Source organism: Callospermophilus lateralis, chromosome 2 (genome assembly GCF_048772815.1).
Source record: "Callospermophilus lateralis isolate mCalLat2 chromosome 2, mCalLat2.hap1, whole genome shotgun sequence".
In the NCBI taxonomy this organism is placed as follows: Eukaryota; Metazoa; Chordata; class Mammalia; order Rodentia; family Sciuridae; genus Callospermophilus; species Callospermophilus lateralis.
Window position 1 is genome coordinate 191,240,957 of NC_135306.1, and position 22,893 is coordinate 191,263,849.

The following is a 22,893-nucleotide window of genomic DNA, read 5'->3' on the forward strand; positions in this document are numbered from 1 at the left end:
GGCTAGGTGATGTAGCTCACTGGTCAAGTATCCCTGAATTCAATTTCCAGTACCCCCAGCCAAAGAGAATTCATGCAAATAGCAGGCCAAAGGGTGCAGGAATGTATCCCACCATTATACAAAATTCACTGGAGGTTAAAATTTGTTACAAGAGACATAGAAGACCATTATATATGAGCGGTGCCTGTCTGAACACACACACACACACACACACACACACAATATGCACTCAACAACAGAGTTCCAAAACATATGAATCAAATATTTAGAACTGAGAAACAGATCACTCCACAGTATCTGGAGATTTCAATACCCCACTTTAATAATAGATATAACATATAGACAAAATACTAATAAAGGACATAAAGGACTTGAACAACATCCCAAACCAATTATACCTCACAGACATAAAGAACACTCTACTCGGGGCTGGGGATGTGGCTCAAGCGGTAGCGCGCTCGCCTGGCATGCGTGCGGCCCGGGTTCGATCCTCAGCACCACATACAAACAAAGATGTTGTGTCCGCCGAAAACTAAAAAATAAATATTAAAAATTCTCTCTCTCTCTCTCTCTCCCTCTCTCTCTCACTCTCTCTTTGAAAAAAAAAAAAGAACACTCTACTCAACAAGAGTATACGTACACATTTTCTCAAGTGTAAATGGAACATAATCCAAGACAGACCACATTTCAAGTTATAAAACAAATAAAAACATTAAAAAGACTGAAGTCATATACCTTCCTGGACAAAACGGAAAAAAGCTAGAAATTAGTACCATAAGGAAAACTCATAGTATGTGGAAACAACACTTTTTTTTTTTTTTTTTTTTTTTAACAGTACTGGCAATTGAACCCAGAGATACTTTAACCACTGAGCCACATCCCCAGACATTTTTTTTGGAAGGAGTAGGGCAGGGGCATAGTGGGGATTGAACTCAGGGGCATTCACACTGAGCCACATCCCCAGCCCTATTTTGCATTTTATTTAGAGAGAGGTCTCACTGAGTTGCTTAAGGCCCTGCTGAATTGCTGAAGTTGGCTTTGAACTCAGGATCCTCCTGCCTCAGCCTCCTTAGCCGCTGGGATTACAGGCATGCGCCACTGGGCCCGGCCTCCCCAGACATTTTTATTTTTCATTTTGAGTCAGGATCTCACTGGCCTCAAACTTGAAATCCTCCTGCCTCAGATTGCTGAGTAGCCAGGATTGCAGGCATATGCTACCATACATGATTTAAACAACACACTCTTAAACTAAAGGGTCAAAGAAGAAACCACTAAGAAAATCAGAAAATACTTTTGAGATGAATAAGAACAAAAATATAACATATCAAAACCTACTTGAGGGGCTGGGGTTGTGGCTCAGTGGTAGAGTACTAGTCTAGCACGTGCGAGGCACTGGGTTTGATCCTCAGCACCACATAAAAATAAATTAATAAAATAAAGTTATTGTGTCTGACTACAACTAAAAAATATACATTAAAAAACTTACATGATGCAATGAAAGCAAGGGAAAGAGGAAAATTTATAGCAATTTTAAGTTTATTAATGAAGAGAGACCTCAAACCAATAACCTAACCATACTTCAAGAATTAGAAAAAAGAACAAGGCCCAAAGCTAGCAAAAGGAAAGAAATAATAAAGCTTGGAGTGGAAATAAATAAAATGGAGAAAAATAGTTGAATCTTATATCAGAAGTTGATTCTTTAAAAAGATCAACAAAATTTGTAAAGAAAAAGAAAAGACACAATAACTAAAACCAAGGAGAGTGGGGGCATTATTACTTATTTTACAGAGGAAAAAAGGAAGAGAAAACACAGAACAACTGTTCATCAAATAATTAAATACCATAGGTTAAGTGGGGTGATTCCTAGAAATACGTCACCAAAATTGACTCAAGAGAAGTAGAAAATCTAAACAGACCTCTAACAACTAAAAACACAGAAACAATAATGAAGGCTGGGCACAGTGGCACATGCCTGTGACGTGGGAGGCTGAGGCAGAAAGATCTCAAGTTCAAGGCCAACCTTAGCAATTTAGAGACACCCGTCTCAAAATAAAAACAAAAAGGTCTGGCGATGTAGCTCAGTGAAAAGTGCCCCTGGGTTGATCCCTAGTAATCCCCCCAATACACACACAAAAAGAGCCAGGCCTGGTGGTGCACACCTATAATCCCATCAACTTGGGATGCTGAGACAGGAAGATTGCAAATTCAAGGCCAGCCTCAGCAACTTAGTGAGATCCTATCTCAAAATAAATAAAAAATAAAAAAGGCTGGGGATGTAGCTCAGTAAAGAGCCCCTGGGTTAAATCCCCAGTACCCAAAATAAAATAAAATAGTTATCAAAATCCTCTTTTAATTAAAACAAAAAGCTCAGGGCCAGATGGCTTCATTACTGAATTTCCCCAATCATTTGAAGACGTCCTACTCAATGTCTTCCAAAAAATAAAACCTATTTCATTCTATGAGAGCAGCATTACTTTATTGCCACAGAATAGAAAATTACAGATCTATTTCCCTTATGAATATGCTGCAAAAATCCTCAACATACTACTACCAAACTGAATCCAATGGCATATTAAAAGGATGATACACCATGACCAAGCTGGATGTATTCCATGAATGGAAGAGATATTCAACATAAGAAAATCAACATAACACACAAGGAAAACATGTGATCATCTCAATTGGTGTAGAAGAAAGCATTTGTCCAAGTCCAGGGGCTAAGGGTGTAGTTCCATGATACAGAACTTGCCTGGTACACACGAAGCCTGGGTTCAGTCCCCAGTACTAAAAAGAACCCACCACATATATACAAAAGGTAACTACATGAGATGCACGTGTTAATTAGCCTGACTGTAGTAATCATTTCTAGGTATCTATGTATACTGTTTTTTTTTTCTCTTTCAGGTAAACCAGGAAAACAACTTTTATTGGAAAGTCAAATAGAATACCAAGTTGGTTTTACATTATATTTTATGGTATTAGGTCATAGTGCTTATTTGCTTTCATCTCTATGTGTACCTATATCAAACAATCACATTGTACACCTTAATGCAATTTTTATTTCTAAAAAGACCAACATCCGTTCATGATAAAAATCAAAAGGGAACTTCTTCAACGGACAAAACAAGGACTTTTGCTTTCACTGTTGCTACTCAACACTGTAGCAAAAGTTCCAGTCATGGCAATTAGGCAAGAAATGGAAATCAAGACGTGAAAACTAGAAAAGAAGATATACAACTATCCCAATTTGCAGATAAACATGATTGTAAATACAGAAAACCTCAAAGAATCCATAGAACAACTATTAGAGTTAATAAATTCAGCAAAGCTGCAGAGTACAAGATCAAGACAAAAATCAGCTGTGCATCAAAGGACATTACCAAGAAACAAAAAGATGGCTTACAGAATGAAAATATTTAAAAATCAAATATCTAATAAGAATCTACTCTTCATATTATATGAAGGACTCTTACAACTTAAGAGAAAAACAACCCAATTTAAAAACTGGCAAAAAATTTAAATACATACTTCTCTTAAGAATATATACAAGGGGCTGAAATTGTAGCTCAGTGGTAGAGCACTTGCCTCACTCGTATGAGGCACTGGGTTTGATTCTCAGCGCCACATAAAAATAAATAGACAAAATGAAGGTATTGTGTCCGTCTACAACTAATACACACACACACACACAAAAGTATATAAATGGCCAATAAGCACATGAAAAGATAATACTAATAGCAATTAGAGAAATGCAAATATAGATTAGAATGCTATCTACACTTCACACCCACCAGGCTGGCTATAAACGAAAGGGAAAAAACAATAAAAAAAGGAAAACAGTAAGCACTGGCAAGGGTGAGGAGAAATGGAATGCTCATATATTGCTACTGGGAATAAGAATGATTTAGTCATGAAGCATGACTCTGAGGAACAATTTGGCAGTTCCTCAAAAAGTTGAGCAGAATTACCAATTGACAGAGCAACCACAACAAACTAACAACAAGTACTCATATGCATTCATATGCACCAAAGTTCATAGCAGCACTATTCACAATAGTCAACAGGTATAAACAAGTCAAATGTCTATCAACAGATGAATGGAGAAACAAACACATATACACACCATGGAATATTACTCAGCCACTACAAAGTAAGGAAGTATAGATAAATATTACAATGTGAATGAATCTTGAAAACATTATACTGTAAAAGAAGCCAGACACAAAAATTCACATGCTTTATTAATCCACTTATATAAAATACCCAGAATAGGTTAATCTATAGACACAGAAAGCAGACTAGTGACTGCCAGGGTTAGGGGGTGAATAAAAAAAATAACTCCTTAATAGAAACTAGGTTTTATTTTGGGATAATGAAAATGTTTGGGAACTAGATAAGAGATGGTAGTTGTATAACAGTGTGAATGTAACTAAATTGTTACATTGAATTATTCACTTTAAGATGATTTAATTATACGTGATGTGAATTTCACTTCAATTTAAAACAATTAGGTTAAGAAACAAAAAAAGATTGATTCATCTAAAAGCTTGGTCTCTTGTCAGAGATAACAAACCATTATCCACAGTTGAAGCTGCCCTGCAGATGTTATTTTTTGTCTTCACAGTATTTGAACAGTTACTAGTATTTTAAAAACTAGGCAACTTTTCAAAACATCTGGATTTTGGGCTTTTCTTCAAAGTTTCCATATGATAAAAACTAGTTATTGCCAAGAAGCAGCTGCTTCCTTGAGAAGGAGCACATTACTTTGCAGATCACCACAGTCTCTTCACTTTCTATTGCCAAATATTATCATGCTTGCCTAATTATTTCAAAAGAGGAATTAAGAATAAAGTAGCTTATCTCTTGCACTCATATTTCAATTGAAAGTGGAAAAATAAAAAGACCTCGTTTACTTCCAACTTGTTTTACTCCTTTGTATTTCTTGCTTCACATCTTCAGCTATTTGAATTTGTATCTTCTATTCTGTTTGATATTATAAAAGAGAGAATCCCAAAACCCTGACAAGTCTAGAACCCTGAATTTAAAATTTACCCTCTGAGACTTGGCTGCATGAAAAAAAAATCTGTTAGGCAGGTGAAAATGAATAAAGATTCAAGTAGTTTTTGTAAACCACTAAGTCCCAAGTTTTCATTTCTGCAAATAGTTTAAAGAAATTGACACTAGAGCATTAAAATATGTTGGAGATCATAATCTAGAGCTTATATATTATGTTAATCATATAACACAATTATTATAATATATTATAAATTTTTTATATAATTATGCTATATATTATATAATCAATCACATTACATATGATATGCTATATCAAAGTTTTTATAGGAGTTCCACATCTATATGGGACAAGACGGTTAATCAGATTAAATAAATTTGAACTGAGGGCAAGCAACATCCCTTGCTTGGTTACTTGGCTCTCTGGAAAGGAAGAGGGAAGAATGGAACTACTATTCTCATCTTGTAAGTACTCCTTTTTTAGAGGATATTATATAGGTTCCTATGAAGAACTTACACGGGAGGAGTAGGGGCTTTCTGGCAAACTTTCCCCACAGGACCTTCTGTTGCCTTCCATAGAGGTCCTTGTTGCAGGGTGTGGATGGGTTGAAGAAACAAACATAATTCCTGAGAATGTAACTCTGAGTCAGACATCGACCAATAGACTTTAATTCTTTACCACATTGAGCATCAACAGGGTTTATCCCCATTTACTGTAGTTTTTGTGTTTTAGGTTTTTTTTTTCCCTCTCCCAAATCGCAGGTTCATGGCAACCCTGTGTCCAGCAAATCTACTGGTGGCATTTTCCAAGCACCTTGTGCTCATTTCATGTCTGTCATATTTTGACAATTCTCAGAGTATTTCAAACCTTTCCTTTATTATATTTGTGATGATGATCCATGGATCTTCCATGTTACAATTGTTAATTGTCTGAAGGCTCCATGAAATGTACCCATAAAAGATGATGAGCTTGTTGGGTGCAGTGGCACATGCCAGCAATCCCAGGAGTCTATGGTAGAAGGACTGCTTAAGCCCAGGAGTTCAAGACCAGCTTTGGTAACAGAGCAAGACCCCATCTCAATTCTAATCATTCTAAATGGAGAAAAATCTAAAGGCATTCCCTCTAAAATCTGGAACAAGACAGGGATGCCCTCTCTCACCACTTTGATTCAACACAGTTCTTGAAACATTGGCCAGAGCATTTAGAAAGGAAAAGAAGAACTTAAACTAGCACTATTTGCTGATGATATGATTCTATACCTAGAAGATTCAAAAAACTCTACCAAGAAACTTCTAGAACTAGTAAATGAATTCAGCAAAGTGGCAGGATATAAAATCAACACGCATAAATGAAAGGCATTCCTTCCTGTATATCAGTGACAAATCCTCTGAAAAGGAAATGAGGAAAACTACCCCATTCATAATATCCTCAAAAAAATAAATAAATAAAATACTTGGGAATAAACAAAAGAGGTGAAAGATCTATACAATGAAAACTATAGAACACTAAAGAGAGAAATAGAAGAAGACCTTAGAAGATGGAAAGATCTACCTTGCTCATGAATAGGCAGAATTAATATTATTAAAATGACCATATAACCAAAAGTATTATACAGGTTCAATGCAATTCCCATCAAAATCCCAATGGCATTCCTCATAGAAATAGAAAAAGTAATCATGATGTTCATCTGGAAAAATAAGAGACCCAGAATAGCTAAAGCAAATCTAAGCAGGAAGAGTGAAACAGGTGGTATCGCTATACTAGACCTTAAACTATACTATAGAGCATTAGTAACAAAAACAGCATGGTACTGGCACCAAAACAGGCTGGTAGACCAATGGTACAGAATAGAGGACACAGAGACTAACCCACAAAATTACAACTACCTTATATTAGACAAAGGTGCCAAAAGCATGCACTGGAGAAAGGATGGCATCTTCAACAAATGGTGCTGGGAAAACTGGAAATCCATATGCAACAAAATGAAATTGAATCCCTATCTCTCATCATGCACAAAAGTTAACTCAAAATGGATCAAGAATCTAGATATTAAACCAGAGACTCTGCATCTGCATATACAATCAATCAACAAATATACGAAAAAATGCTCATCATCTCTAGCAATCAGAGAAAATGCAAATTAAAACTATTGTAAGAGGGGCTGGGGATGTGGCTCAAGCAGTAGCGCGCTCGCCTGGCATGTGTGCGGCCCGGGTTCGATCCTCAGCACCACATACAGACAAAGATGTTGTGTCCGCCAAATACTAAAAAAATAAATATTAAAATTCTCTCTCTCAAAAAAAAACAAAACAAAACAAAAAAAAAACAAAAAACAAAACTATTGTAAGATACCATCTCACTCCAGTAAGAATGGCAGCCATCATGAAGATAAACAACAACTGCTGGCGAGGATGCAGGGAAAAAGGTACACTCATAGACTGCTGATGGTACTGCAAATTGGTGCAGCCAATTTGGAAAGCAGTATGGAGATTCCTTGGAAAGCTGAGAATGGAACCACCATTTGACCCAGCTATTCCTCTTCTCGGACTATACCCAAAGGACCTAAAAACAGCATACCACAGGGACACAGCCACATCAATGTTTGCAGCAGCACAATTCACAATAGCTAAACTGTGGAGCCAACCTAGATGTACTTCAATGGATGAATGGATAAAAAAAAAATTTGGCATTTATACACAATGGAATATTACTCAGCACTAAAAAAGAATAAGATCATGGCATTTGCAGGGAAATGGATGGCATTAGAGCAGATTATGCTAAGTGAAGTTAGACAATCCCCAAAAAACAAATGCTGAATGTCTTCTCTGATATAAGGGGGGTGACTCAAAATGGGGTAGGCAGGGAGAGCATGGGAGGAAGATTACCTCTAGATAGGGAAGAGGGGTGGGAGGGAAAGGGAGGGAGAAGGGGAATAGCTAGGATGGTAGAAGGAGACCTTCATCATTATACAAAATACATGTATAAAGATGTGAATTTGGTGTCAACATATCATATACAGAGATATGATAAATTGTGGTATAAAGGTGTATTAAGAATTGTAATGCAAAAAAAAAGAGAGCTCATGTAAAAAAATAAAAAAATTTAAAAACAAAATAAACAAAAAAAGACAAACACCACCACCCTCCCACAAAAAAAAAAAAAAAAAAAAAAAAAAGAGAGAGAGAGAGAGAAAGATGGTGAATTTAATTGATAAACACTATGTGTGTTCTGACTGCTTCACCAACTGATGGTTCCCGTCTCTCCCTCTCCCTGTTCCCTGAGACAACAGTACTGAAATCAGCCTAGTTAATAACCCTACAATGGTCTCTATTGAAGTGACAGAAGAGTCCCACATCTCTCACTTTAAATCGGAAGCTAGAAATGATTACGCTTAATGAAGCAGGCATGTTGAAAGCAGAGATGGGTGGAAAGCTAGGACTCTTAGGCCAGTTAGCCGGTGTGTACATAGGAAATGTTCATGAGGGAAGTTAAAAGTGCTTCTCCACTGAACACATAAATTAGAGAAAAGTAAGGAGTCTTATCGTGATAGGAAGAACTGTAGTGGTCTGGAGAGATCCATCAGCCACAACATTCTCTTATACCAAAGTCTAATACAGAGCAAGGTCCCAATTCTCTTCAATTTGAAACTAGCAGTAGTTGGTTCGTGAGGTTTAAGGAAAGAAGCCATCAAGGTGAAGCAGTGAGCTCTGATGTAGAAACCACATCAAGTTACCCAGGAGACCTAGCTTAGATAACTGATGAAGGTGGATTTCCTAAACAACAGGTCTTCACTGTAGATCAAACAGCCTCATATTCAAAGAAAATGCCATCTAGGGCTTTCATAGATGGAGAGGAGAAGTCAATGACTGGCTTCAAAGAACAGGCTGCCTCTTATGTTAGAGGCTAATACAGCTAGTGACATTAGGTTGAAGCCAGTGGTCATTTACTAACTTAAAAATCCTAGGGTCCTTAAGAATCACACTAATACCACTCCGCCTGTGTTCTATAAATGAACACCAAAGCCTAGATGATAGCACTTCTGTTTACAACAAGGCCTACTGAATTTTTTAATCTTTATTTTTTTATTTTTATGTGGTGCTGAGGATCGAACCCAGCGCCCCATGCATGCCAGGCGAGCAAGCGCACTACTGTTTGAGCCACATCCCCAGCCCCATACTGAATTTTTTTTAAATATTTATTTTTTAGTTATAGGTGGACACAATATCTTTATTTTTAATTTTTATGTGATGCTGAGGATTGAACCCAGAGCCTCATGCATACGAGGCAAGCGCTCTTCCTCTGAGCCCCAATCCCAGCCCTGAGGCCTACTGAATATTTTAAGCCCACTGTTCAGACTTCCTACTCAGGAAGAAAAAAAAAAAAGAAAGATTCCTTTCAAAATATTACTGGTCACTGACAATGTACCTGGTCAACCTAGAGGACCAATGGAGCTGTATATAAGATTAATGTTTTCATGCCTGCTAAGACAATATTAATGCTGCAGTCCATGGATAAAGGAATAATTTCAACTTTCACGTCTTATCATTTAAGAACTACATTGCTCAATGTACTTGCCATATGTAGTGACTTCTCTGAAGGATCTGGGCAAAGTATATTGAATATCTTCTGGAAAAGATTCATCATTATAGATGTCATTAAGAACATTCATGATTTATGGGAAAAGATCAAAATATTAACATATACAGACCTTTAGTGAAGCTGGATGACTTTAATGGATTCAAGACTTCAGTGAAGGGAGTGAATGCAGATGTGGTGGAAAGATAATGGAACTAGAATTAGAAATGGAATCTAAAGATGGCGACTGAATTGATGCCATTTCATAATAATTTTTTTTTTTTTTTTGTACTACAGATTGAACCCATGGGACACTTTACCACTAAGCTACATCCCTGTCCTTTTTCTTTTTTTATTTTGAAACAATGTCTCACTAAGTTGCTAAGGCTGACCTCAAACTTGCAATCCTCCTGCCTTGGTGTGATGACAAAACTTTAATGGATGAGGAGCTGTTCCTTATGATTGAGCAAAGAAAGTGGTTTTTTGTGATGGAATGGGGAAGAAGCTATGAACATTGTTGAAATGGTAACAAAGGATTCAGAGTATTACATAAACCTAGTTGATAAAGCAGTGGCAGAGTTTGAGAAGATTCAGTTCAATTATGAAAGTTCTACTATATATGTAAAATGCTATCAAATAGTATCACATAGTTCACAGAAATTTTTGGTGAAAGAACTGCCTGATGCAGCAATCTTCTTTGTCTTATTTTAAGAAGCTGCCACAGCCACCTCAACTCTCAATGACCACCAACCTGGATCAATCAGCAGCCACCATGTGGCTGAAGGCTCAGATGATTGTTGGCATTTTTTTTAAGCAATAACATAGTTTTAAATTAAGGTATGAAAAATTTTTTAGACATAATGCTGCTGCACACTTAACAGACTACAGTATAGTATAAACCAATTTTTGTATGTACTAGGAAAGCAAAAATTTCACACCTTGCTTTATTGCAATATTTGTTTCACTGTTGTGGTCTCGAACAGAAACTACACTATCTCTGAGTTATGCCTGTACATCTTCAGTCTCAAAGTTCTTTTTTTGGGGGTACTGGGAATTGAACTCAGGGGCACTCAACCACTGAGCCACATCCCAGTCCTATTTTGTGTTTTATTTAGACACAGGGTTTCATAGAGTTGCTTAGCATCTCACTTTTGCTGCAGCTGGCTTTGAACTCGCGATCCTCCTGCCTCAGCCTCCAGAGCCTCTGGGATTACAGGTATGCCTCATGGCTCCCGGCCTCAAAGTTCTTTAAACTTGTTGATAATGTCCAAAAAGGGAAAGAACTGAGACCTCTGTTGATATGACTGGCACTCCTGTGAGGCCACTGGACTTCCATAATTTGCCATGCTTTCTTCTCTGGTGGCAGTCTCAGTGCCTGCTTCAAATGTAACAGAGACTGAGCTCTGTGAGGGCACAAGCTTTCATTATTTATCTCTGGATACAGATACTACAAGCAGCTGGCATTTAACAAACATATTTTTATTAAATGAATAATGTTACCACCCTAAATGAAATCAAGCAGAAGAGAACCCAGGTCATCTGATCATATTGAAATACTGTATACACAGGTACCATGGTACTTTCTCAGCTCCATATTTACACTGCTTTACTCTTAGCCCCATCTATGAGAAGCCTTAATGGCTAAAAATGTGATATTGGAAATGCAATAATAGAGAAAAGAAGGATAGTAGAAAGACCTGAAATAAGAGAATTCTGAAAATGTAATCTACTCTATAGAGAGTCCCTTGTTGATTGGGCTTAGTAATCTGTAAGACTGCTATGCTAGGAAGCCTACCAAACTAAAATAAGACAATGATTACATTCCTCTATTATTAGATTTCCTATTCAAAAAAGAAGAGAGACTGGAATATACTGCTAAAAAGGGAAAAAAATTAATTGTTAAGAACGCATACAAATCTTTTTGATATTAAAATTAAAAGCTCTATCAACATGTAATACCAAGACATGAAAAGATGCTTAAGATCTATTAAGGGAAAAAAGAGTAAGTTAAACATAATATGCAGGTTTTGGGTTTTGCTTTAGAAAAATGTTAGCATGTGCACAGGAAATATAATCTAAGTATTAACAGTAATTAACTCTTGGGGGTAAAATTCTAAAATTATGGCACAGTTTATAATCTTTACTGATTATGGGGGAGAGCACTTTCTACAATTTTTATTTTAGTAATGTTTACATTTTTTAAATGAATATATTACCTTTGTAATAAAAAATGCACAAATAAAACTGAAAAAAAATTCTTTTATCTCTTTAATTAAAAAAAAAAAAAAAAAAAAAAAAAAGGTCAAAGAGCAGTGTTACCAGTGATCAAAAAGGGTGTTGTGAAACCACCTTCTATGGGACACTTAGGCTCTTCTCAAAGGGTCTCTGAGAACCAGCACAGCACATGAGGGCAGACAGATCTGCAAATATATCCCCACTAAACTCCTGAGCTTGAGCATTTGAATTTTAATATTTTATACTTAAGTTCTGTTGCCAATGAGTGTCTGAAAACTTCTAATCTAAAATATGTGTAAATAACTATTTCTGAATGTCCCTCAGCCTTTCCTGGGGTCTGTGCAGGTTCCCCAGAAATGGCAATATGCGTTCTCTCATGTTTCCTGAGCATGATATTTTGGTAGCTAGCTTCTTTAAGCATAAAGTCTGCTATATTTATGAGCTTCCTGAGTACAAGGCCGAGTGCTCTATGTGTAAGGTTCCTCTGTTCAAGAAGGCTAAAGGAGCAGGAAGCCTTCATTCCCTACCATGTGGCTAACCTCTCTCAATCATGGTCTGTTGCCATCCAGAAGCTGACATTGGAGGTCACCAGAGACTATCTTTTACCATGAATGGGAAGTCAATTAGAAATAGTTCAATGACTTTAAAATAACTTTCTTGAAAGGGGATGTTTTTCTTTCTTTGCAAAATTCTTCTTTCTCATCACTGGTCTTTTTTTCTAAAAGGCTATAGTGAGTGGCTATAAGTCCTCTGCTTTGTTGTTGTTGCTGGGTTTTAGAGGGCTCCCATAGACTTTTAAGGTTAGTTGTATTATTCTAGTCTCATCAGTTTAAGAGAAACTTGGATTTCAGAAAATATAAATGAAGGGTTTTAATAAGTGAACTAAATGTCTGCATCCGCTAGAGCATGATTTTTGGAAATCTGAATTTGTTTGGCTACATATTATCTCTAATAATCATGGAAGGTTTTTGAAATTAAATTTCTTTTCTGTTTTGTTTATTCTTCCTGACTCTCACAGTCATATCCTCATCTGGATTTTTATTGGGCTGAAACTAATATGGCGTTTTCTGTTTACTACTTTTAGGCTCCACTGCTTCAGCAAGGAAGCACATCTGTGAACTTCTGCATCAGAACCAGCAGGGGGAGCTCACTCACACAAGACTCTGAAGCCCTTTATAAAGGGATGGTGAGAAAAGCAATTCAACTTGCTTCAGTAAGAATGGGCTTTTTGCATGTTGGAAGGATTATATAATAAGCAACAGGTTATCAACAGTGGTGCTGAGATGAAGAGCCCTTGACAAGGTGTATTTAGAGACAGCCCAGCAGCCAGTGCCTCAAGGGCAACACTACCACCCACGGCAGGTGCATATCCTTCCCGTACCTGTTTTTCAAGGCTTGGCTTGCTAAGCTGTACAGTTTGAGGTCCAGCGAGTCTGGTCCCTGGAGTAGCTATCACAATGCTGGTGAGCTGGGCCATGGGGAACGTTTTGGCTATGGTTGCGGTTTGCCCATTGACAACACGGACAGGGTGAATGGAGTTCTGGGATGTGGGGAGGGTTGTCGGGGTAAACTTGGTCAGCATGACAGGCCTCTGGATAAGTTGAGGAGCTGCAAGCATGGGAGGAGGTGCTGGGGCGATAGGAATGTTATTCTGAGCCACAGGCTTAGGTCGAACCTATGGGGGAAAGAGAGAATAATTACTGTATTATTTAAAGATATTTCTCAAGTTGTATAAATCTAAAACATAAAATCTTCTTTATGTATGTGAAATAGTACTTTATACAATACTTATTAATATTTATTTTCTTATTTTAATTCTTCAGATCTTAGGACAAAATCTTACAAAAGGCCCTTTGACTCACAACAGGACCCAAATGCTACCCTGGAATGTAGTAATTATGGTTCAACTCTCAGCTCCTTCTTGTATAGCATGCTGCTTCTTCAGACAGAGGTCAAAGGCCTGATCCAGAGAAGAGTCCCACACAGAACTTGTGCCAGTATAGCAATAGTATTGCTAATAGCCTTAATTCACATTCTGAATTTCTTCACATTGATTGGTTAAGTAAACCTCCACTTCTGGCCCTCTAATTCCCTGTTCTTGGCTACTTCTGTCCCATCTTAAATGCAAATATTTCTCAGGATTTTGTTCTGGAACCCCTCTTGTTCCCCAATGTCCTCACTCTTCCTAAGACTTCAGTTACCATACGTGTATTAAAGACTTTCACAGTCTTCTGGTCTTAGAACCAGAAATATTTCCTAAACTTCGGAATCATATTCAACTCCCTGTTAGATAACTCTACTAATTAAATAGCCTTTTCTTGATAAATAAACTTTGGCATCGGGGCTGCAGTTGTAACTCAGTGCACTTGCCTAGCATGTGTGAGGCACCGGGTTCAGTCCTCAGCACCACATTAAAATAAAGGTACTGTGTCCATGTAAAACTAAACAAAAACAAACAAATTAAAAAAAAAAAAAAACTTTAGCATCATTCTTGACACTTCCTACTTCAACTCTACTACCTAAGTACTTTCAAATTTGTCTACTTCTTTCTATCCTCACTGCAATAACAGTAGTTTATGTTTGGACTATTGAAACCGATTAAAAAAAAATATGTATTTAAGCTGGGCACAGTGGTGCAGGCGTATAATCTCAGTGGCTCAGCAGGCTGAGGCAAGAGGATCCTTAAGTTGAAAACCAGCCTCAGCAAGATCCTAAGCAACTTAGTAAGACCCTGTCTCAAAAAAAAAAAAAAAAAAAGGCTGGAGATATGGCTCAGTGGTTAAATGCCTTGGGGTTCAATCCCTGGCACCAAAAAAAAAAAAAAAAAAAAAAAAAAAAAGCTAAGAAATATGGAGTCAACCTTACCTAGGTTCAAATCCTGGTTCTAACACTCATAAGCTCTGTAACCTCAGACAACATTTCTGGTATTTCTAAACCAGTTATATTTCCAACTTTTAAAACTGTGATCAGAAGGTAAAATCCTTTTCCTTTATGCATCAGAGTTTGATTCACAGTTAATTCTATCTAGTTCTGTACCTCCAGAAACCCAATAAGAGTAAGAATACAACTATGTTACCAGGCATGCATGATAAAAAAAAGCATTTATTACTGAATCAATAAGGGATAATTAAATTGAACATGGATGGGGAGAATTATATTCAACAGGACACCATGCTTTGGGCTCTCCTAACTGGGTGACTCTCATTAACTTGGACATACCCATTGTGAGGCTCTCGAATGCCATGCCAATGGAACTGTAACAAGATACATTGGTTCCTGTGGCACATAAGGCTTTTATGCTAGAGTGGCTCTCCTGATGTCCTGGATAAAGACCTCATTTCCTTAAACCTGAACAATCCCTAGATAGCTACAGGAACTTCTATACATTTGTCTCCCATTGAAGACAAATGTCTAATGCTGTCTTTTTGGCAAGTGGTTTTTTCTGTCCTGTATCATTTGAAGTATACTACTGTTAAGTGTGGCCCATGATAGTCTTGTCTGTCTAAATAAAAGTTTAGCTTAACTTAAAATAACCCTGAGGTGGGTACCACTGACTTACCTTAGGAAACACATTTTAAAGTACACACGTAAATATCTGTATCTATATAAAACAAAAATTTCATGAAATAAAGTATACAGCATGGGCTATCAACCCACTAAATAGGTTTCACTAATGAGTTATGACCCGATGTTTGAAAAACATAGACTAAGCCTTAGTCTGCCTACCTAAAAAAGGAGTAATACTCATATTCACAGGGTTCTTGTGAAGAATAAAATAGACAACCCACATAAAGTGCTTAACATAGAACCTCATATATAACAAAATCCTCTATAATCATTACCTATCATCATTACTGAATTTCCTATCTGTTCTTATCCACAGTCTTGATCATTGCTAATCCATTCTCTAAATAGTGGCAAGAAGAAAATTTCTTCTTATTTTTTTGATACTCTTTTAGTTGTAGATGAGCACAATACCTTTACTTACTTACTTACTTATTTATGAGTACTAGGATTGAACTCAGTGGCACTCAACCATTGAGCCACATCCCCAGCCCTATTTTGTATTTTATTTAGAGACAGGGTCTCACTGAGTAGTGCCTCGCCATTGCTGAGGCTGGCTTTGAACCCATGATCCTCCTATCTCAGCCTCCCCAGCCACTGAGATTACAGGCGTATACCACCACGACTGGCTCACAATATCTTCATTTATTTTTATGTGGTGCTGATGATCGAACCCAGTGCCTCACATGTGCTAGGCAAGTGTTCTACCACTGAGCCACAACCCCAGCCTCAAGAGGGAGTTTTCTAAAACATAAAGTTTGATCACATCAAGGCCAGCTTGGGCCACTTAGTGAGGCCCTGCCTCAAAATAAAATCAAAAAGGCTAGGGAAGTTGCTTGAAAAATTCTTTGATGGATCCCAGCTGCCCCTAGAATAAGGCCCAGATTCCTACACAACCTAGAAGGATCCACAGGCTCTGGCCCCAGTGCACTGCTCTAGTCTCATCTCTGGTGTAGATCAGCCCCACTGCCCTCTGTGCTCAGCTACAGCAAAGTTCCTTCGGTCCTCTGAAGCTACATGCACCTATACACTTCAGACGCGTGTATACTCTGTCCTCTCCCTGGGACATTTTTATTTTTCCCCCCAAATTTTGTCAAGCTAACTTTACTAGGATTCTAGGTCTCAGATTGAATATCAATTCTTCGAGGAAACCTTAAAGAAACTTTCTCTACTGCTTTTGAGAATGGGCTGGGTGTTCCTCCCACATACTCTCAGTCTACTCTATACTTCCCGTAAGACACTGTAATTGCTTGTAAATGTCTCTGAAGCTCTTTAAGAGCAGAAAACCTTCTGTCTCGAAAACTGGCATATCTATAGCGCTTAGTACAGTGTTTGCTACCCAAGATATTTATTAAATATTTATCTGATAAATGACTGAAATCATCTTATCTCATGTTAGCACTGTCCAATCTCTCTCAAGAGGCTATTTATAAATCACTTATGCCACTGATCACAAAATTCCTTTCTTCCTTTTTACTTTTTAGTACTGAGGATTGAACCTAGGGCCAGGCAAATGCTAGATAAGCACTCTATTACTAAGCTACATCCCCAGCCCTTTTGATTTTATTTTGAGATAGGTTCTCACTGCGTTGCCCAGGCTAGCCTTGAATTTGCAATCCTCTCGCTTCAGCCTCCTGAGTAACTGGGATTACAGGTGTGTACCAGAGCATCAGATTACATAACTCCTTTCTTTTCTCTCTTAGCCTGAAAGGTAGGGCCTCAGTTTAACCCTTTCTATTGGGCAAGTCAATGTCCTCAAGAGTTAGATAGGTAATCCTGACACTCTGCCTTGAAAATGGTAATGGGCAGTCAAATTGCTAAAAGAACACTCAGGAAAAATATGAGCAAGCAGAGCTGTGTGAGCCTGGGTAGAAAGTACCCTAGGCATACCCCGTCCTACATCTTATAATAAAACTTGGCCTTTAAGTATGATATGCAATATCATCACTTCTAGAGTAGAACTGAATGGTTTCCACTGGTTAGTTTGGCTGTCCTTCCCACTTTCATTTGCAAAAGGAAAACAAAAGAGTTAACTGTATTCTTTCTTCACCTCCAGGCAGGTTTTAGCTAAATTATAAGGTTTATAATGGAGCTGTTTATTTATTTCTTATTTTACCGGGGACTGAATCCAGGGCCTTGTGCATGCTGGGTAAGTACTCTAGCACTGAGCTAGCCCCTATCCCCTAGCCTAATAATGTAATTTTTTTTTTTTTTTAATGGACACAGTACCTTAATTTTGTTTATTTATTTTTATGAGGTGCTGAGAATTAAACTCAGTGTCTCAAACATGCTAGGCAAGTGCCCTACCACTGAGCCACAACTCCAGCCCTAGTGATTATAATCTTAATTGTTTTGAATTTAGGAAAATTTCCTTTTCCTTCACTTCTCTCTTCTACTGCATATGGACACTGCTAATAAACCATGATAAAAAAAATAAATAAGATTCCTCCTGGTAGAGAAACTGGCAGAATTTTTTGCTAAGTGGGATCTGAATGCAGCTGAATTGGTAAGCCTGCTTACAGGCTGCTTAGAAAAGGCCCATGAGGGCAAATGAATTAAACAGACACTTCTCAAAAAGAAGAAATACAAATGGTCAAAAAAATATGAAAAAATGTTCAACATCATTAGCAACTAGGGAAATGCAAATCGAAACTACACTGAATTTCATCTCACACTGGTAAGAATGGCAGTCATCAAGAATACAATCTATAATAAATGCTGGAGAGGATGTGGGGAAAAAAGGGGACATTTTTACACTGTTGGTGGGACTGTAAACTAGTATACCCACAAAACAATATGGAGACTCGACTAGGCATGGAATCACATATGACTCAGCTATACCACTCCTTGGTATTTAACCTAAAGAATAAAGTCATCATACTACAGTGATACATGCATACCTATGTTTATAGCAGCACAACTCACAATTGCCAAACTACGAAACCAGTCAAGGAGTCCATCAACAGATGAATGGATAAAGAAAATATGGTGTACACATTGGAGTTTTATCCAGCCATAAAGAAAAATAAAATTATGTCATTTGTAAGAAAATGGATGAAACTGTCTAGAGACCATTATGTTAAGTGAAATATGGTCAAACTTAGAAAGTCAACAGTCATTATGTTTTCTCTGATAAAGTGGAGGGGGTGGCTTCTCATGAAAAATCAAAGGGAGATCAGTAGAGTAGAGGAAAGGGATCTGGGGAGGGAGGGGAGAAATGGTATAGAGTGATTTTAGTCAAATTATATTGTTATATTGATTGCATCAAAATATTTAATATTTAACAACAAATCTCATCATTATATACAACTATTATATGCCAATAAAAAACATAGAGAAAAAGGAAAAAAAAAAAAGTCCCATCAGGACTTGTGTCCTACCTAACCCCAGCTTCTCACTGGCTTACTCACCTGTGGGAGAAAGTTTGGACGTGGAGTGAGTCTGGGAGGAGGGATAAACTGCGGTACTTTGATGGGCTGAGGAGGTGTTGCTTGAACCTGCTGAAAAAACAGGAAAGACAAATGAATCAGAAGGAAAAATCATAATTCAATATCAAAGCGAGACATTCTTCTCTGGATTAGATAACATTTTCTTCGATCTTTCACTGTAAAGTTAACCACTTGAATTAACACTGCATCAGGATTTTCTATGAGCTTTCACTGTAAAGTTAACCACTTGAATTACTGCATCAGGAGACTTTTCTCTCTCACACCTGCACATTTTATGCCATAAAATGAACTAATACACCTCTGTTTCCTCACAGCTCAAGTGGAACAGAGCAAGCTCACCATTCTTACATGACTTCCTCTGACACTCAAGAACTCTTGCACTTTCATATTTTAAAAGTTAAGACTGGATCCAAAGTAAAATCAAACTTGTGGACTGGCCAAATGGGCTTTTTCCTGATGGAAGAGCTGTATCCAACAGTGAACAATAAGTGGCTTTATTCCTATAGAGGATTTCTTAACTCTCAGCATCTAACTGAGTGAGCTGGGTGCTTCTCTAGGGATTCCTGGGTAAATGGCAAAGCTCCACTTTGTTGCTCTCTAGTTTCACTAGTCATTGGTCATTCTTCAAAAGCCACCAAGAGCTCATAATTGCCATCTTAAGGAAATAATTTTGTCAAAATTTGGATATAGTTCCTCCAAGTTTCTGAAAATATTAGTTTCTAAATGGTTTAATCCTAGAAACCTCATGAACAATTCCTGTTCAAGTACTTCCTTAAAGGGATCCCACTCAACCCCCGCCACAGAACTTGGCTACTCATATGTTAATTTGTGAATATCTTGAATATTTTTCATGTGCCCCAACCAACTCCCAGTACTTTCTGTTTGTGTTCAATTTAAGGGAGAGTAAATTAAGAGAATTTAGTAGGGAATTTTCTCTAAAGCAGCAATAATAAACAAGAGAGTTTAAATACTCAAGTTGCACAGGAAGGACAGTGGATAGAATGGAGGGACAGATAAATGAAACAGCATATATGCCTTCATGAAGGAAACTTTTCCCTGAAAATTAGGTCATACTTTGACTACAGATAATGTGCTTAATTTGGTCCTTGGTGTCAAGACACCTCTACAGTTAAATAAAAAAAACTGTGGGAATGCTATATTGTCCCATCAGGTTCAAAGGGGAATTTGGCATGCCGAAGGAATTGGAGCTCCAGCAGGAGCTAAAATGAATTACTCCACAAATACGTATCCTGAACCCTCTTAACATGGGTACATGAGTAGCAGCTGCTGGCTTACCAGAGTGACTGTGTTTTTTGCCACAATTTGGACAGCCTCTGCCCCAGGCCCAGTGACCTTACTAGACGTCTGGAGGTTGACTGGTGTGTTCTGCACATCAGTGCTGAGCACAGCCTTCTGACTGTTGATGGCGGTCACCATAGCAATGGTAGGTCTCTGGCCCACAACAGAGGCAGGCATGGTCGCAGTTGCTGCTTTCAAGACGAGAGGTAGTGTCTTTGTGGTAATCATAGAAGCTGTAGTTACAGTCTTCTAGGAGACATGGAAAACAGATATTAGGACACGGAAATGTGATCCAACTAAACAATATGCTACTGAACTCCAAAAGAAAATAAAGCAATAATTCTCATACTTAATCAAGTTTCTAGTATCACAACATTTCTCTTGTGTACATAGAGTACACAGCTCACTTGAGGGAAAGAATTCTCCAGCTTGCTGGAATTCACAAATTAGTGTTATTTGTAAATGGGCAAGCTCACTCTAATAACTGTAGACTAATATGGCAGAGAGGGTTTCTGGACACAGAATATGAGTGTACTTATTTCTTCTAGTCTAATTCTTTGGTCGAAATCAATGAATTTACATATAGGATGCAAATAATGGGAAACATATCCTCTCTATCCCTAACTGCTATAATCTTACCAATATGAAGAAAGTCATCATATAATTCTGGTTTTCTGTCCCTTGTGACACAAAGGCTGGGGGAAAGAGACAGTGTCTTGTCTTTCTTTTTTGAGTGTCACCCTGGAGAGGTAGAAAATCTCAAATTCCACATAACGAAACATTAACCAACTAGTATAGGAAATACTAGTTCTTGATACCAAAGGGATATGAGTCCCTACCTATAATCTTTTCTCCAGAGAACTGCTATAAAAGTGATCAAAGATTCACTGAAATGTGACAAGACCGAAACAAACACCTGAGTTTCAAAAAGCCTTCGAGATCAGAGGATGAGCTGAAGTGAGAGGACTTGACTGATGCTCCGTAAGTGCTATTGCAGCTTTGAAGCTATATTTTTCTAGATTTTTTACCAGAATAATTACGAGTGTCAGTTACAAAACAAGAAAACAGAAACATGCTCATTACATGGCACACGTCTATCTTGTGCTACCCGTCACTTGAGATACAGACATTTCAGGAACATGAAAATGTATCTGGTCCAACTTGCTGGTTCTGATATTATTCTACCATTTCTTCTTACTCTCCATTTGTACACTCTGGTAGCTACAGGCCACATGTTGATATTAAATTTAAATTTAAACTAAACATCAATTCCTCATTTGCAATAGCCAATTTTCCAGTGTTCAAAAGCCACATGTGGCTAGTGGCTACCAAGGTGAACAGTGGGGACAGACAGTATTTCCAAAACTGCAGAAAGTTGTGTTGGATGGTACTGCTCTGGACCAGGGATAAGTACTCTCACTCTCCCTGAAACATACTCAGACAACTTCCCTTTTTATGAAATTCTATTTCTGTGTCTATATAAGTACCTTTGTATTATTATTGTTTGGTTTTATATGATTATTTCTCTTTCTGGCATATGCACGCATAATGCACGTTTCTTTTTTTTCTTTTAACCAAAAAATTTAATGATTTGGCCTCCTCTATCCCATATAGCTTAGTCAGCAATTCTCATTAACTCTCTCTCTCTCTCTCTCTTTTCTTTTTTTTTGTTTCTCATTAACTCTTATAATTAAAATCACCTGAGTCTTTGTTTCCACTTCTCCAAGGCAATAACAAGAGTGCCTCAACTCTTAGTGCCACTGTCTGCTCGAATGTGAAATAAAGAGTATTTGGGGGTAGCAGGTCATTACTTTGTATCAGTGATGAAAACCAAATTAAAGCTGGATGCCATGAATCATTAGAAATGTTACAGTAGTATATCATCAACAACTGACCAGCTTTTGTTGATTTAAAAAAAATATTTATTCTTAGTTGTAGGTGGATACAATATCTTTATTTCATTTTTAAGTGGTACTGAGGATTGAACCCAGTGCCTCACATGTGCTAGGTGAGCACTCTACCATTGAGCCACAACCCCAGCTCCAATACCAGCTATCTGTAATAAGAGTTTTAAACAGTGCAATTTTAGCACTACCTGTCAATTTTAAATGTTTAAATACAAAGAATTTTTGAAGTGGAGAGCAAGTCACACCAAATGCCATTCAATCCTACTGCTACTATGGGTCGTGGAAACAGCTCTGGACAGCCAAACCTGACATGGCTTTTAAAAACAGTTGGCATACTGTCACTGTAAGAGTTCGAAGTACTTTTTTTTTTTTTTTTTTGGACACACTCTTGGTTCAGGTAAATCATTATCAACATTTTGAATAATAGCCCTAAACTGATTTCTCTAGAAAATACTTAATAAAACCACAAACCTTCCTGACTATGTACACACCTCCCATTAACCCAATGCTTAAATAACACTGAAATCTAATGAGTGTGTTCACATCTTTGCTTTATAAATATTTGGTTGTGCCTGATTTCACTACATGTATTTCAGTGCCTATAAAATTCCATATATTCTATGCCTCAATGAAAATATCTAAAAGTATATATTAGCTAACCATTTATTGAGACCAAGACATAGGTCTCCTTAGATTTTTTTACTCTTGGCCTGGTGGTTACTCTAGTTCAAATATTAGGGAACAGAAAACTAGCTCTTCATTAGGATTAGATAGAAAGAGAATCTGTAACTTTTGAAATCCAAGCCTAATGAAAACATCTGAACTGTTTTGGCAAGAGGAGGAGAAAATG

The 22,893-nt window shown here is 37.5% G+C and overlaps 1 protein-coding gene across 12 annotated transcripts in view; it reads right to left on the reverse strand.

Moving 5' to 3' along the window:
* Phf21a (PHD finger protein 21A) overlaps window positions 1–22,893 on the reverse strand; it is a 190,221-nt gene that overhangs the window by 28,895 nt on the left and 138,433 nt on the right. For 10 of the 12 annotated variants that reach the window (XR_013155339.1, XM_076847094.2, XM_076847093.2 and 7 more), the window contains 3 exons: window positions 20,134–20,385; window positions 18,799–18,888; window positions 13,206–13,499 (listed from right to left, as the gene is read on the reverse strand). Coding sequence is in view for 11 of the 12 variants with exons in the window: in XM_076847094.2 (XP_076703209.1) it covers window positions 13,206–13,499; window positions 18,799–18,888; window positions 20,134–20,385 (636 nt within the window). In the remaining variant the exon portion in view is untranslated. The remainder of the gene's footprint in view (window positions 1–13,205; window positions 13,500–18,798; window positions 18,889–20,133; window positions 20,386–22,893) is intronic. The other 2 variants (XM_076847103.2, XM_076847101.2) reach the window with 2 other exon arrangements.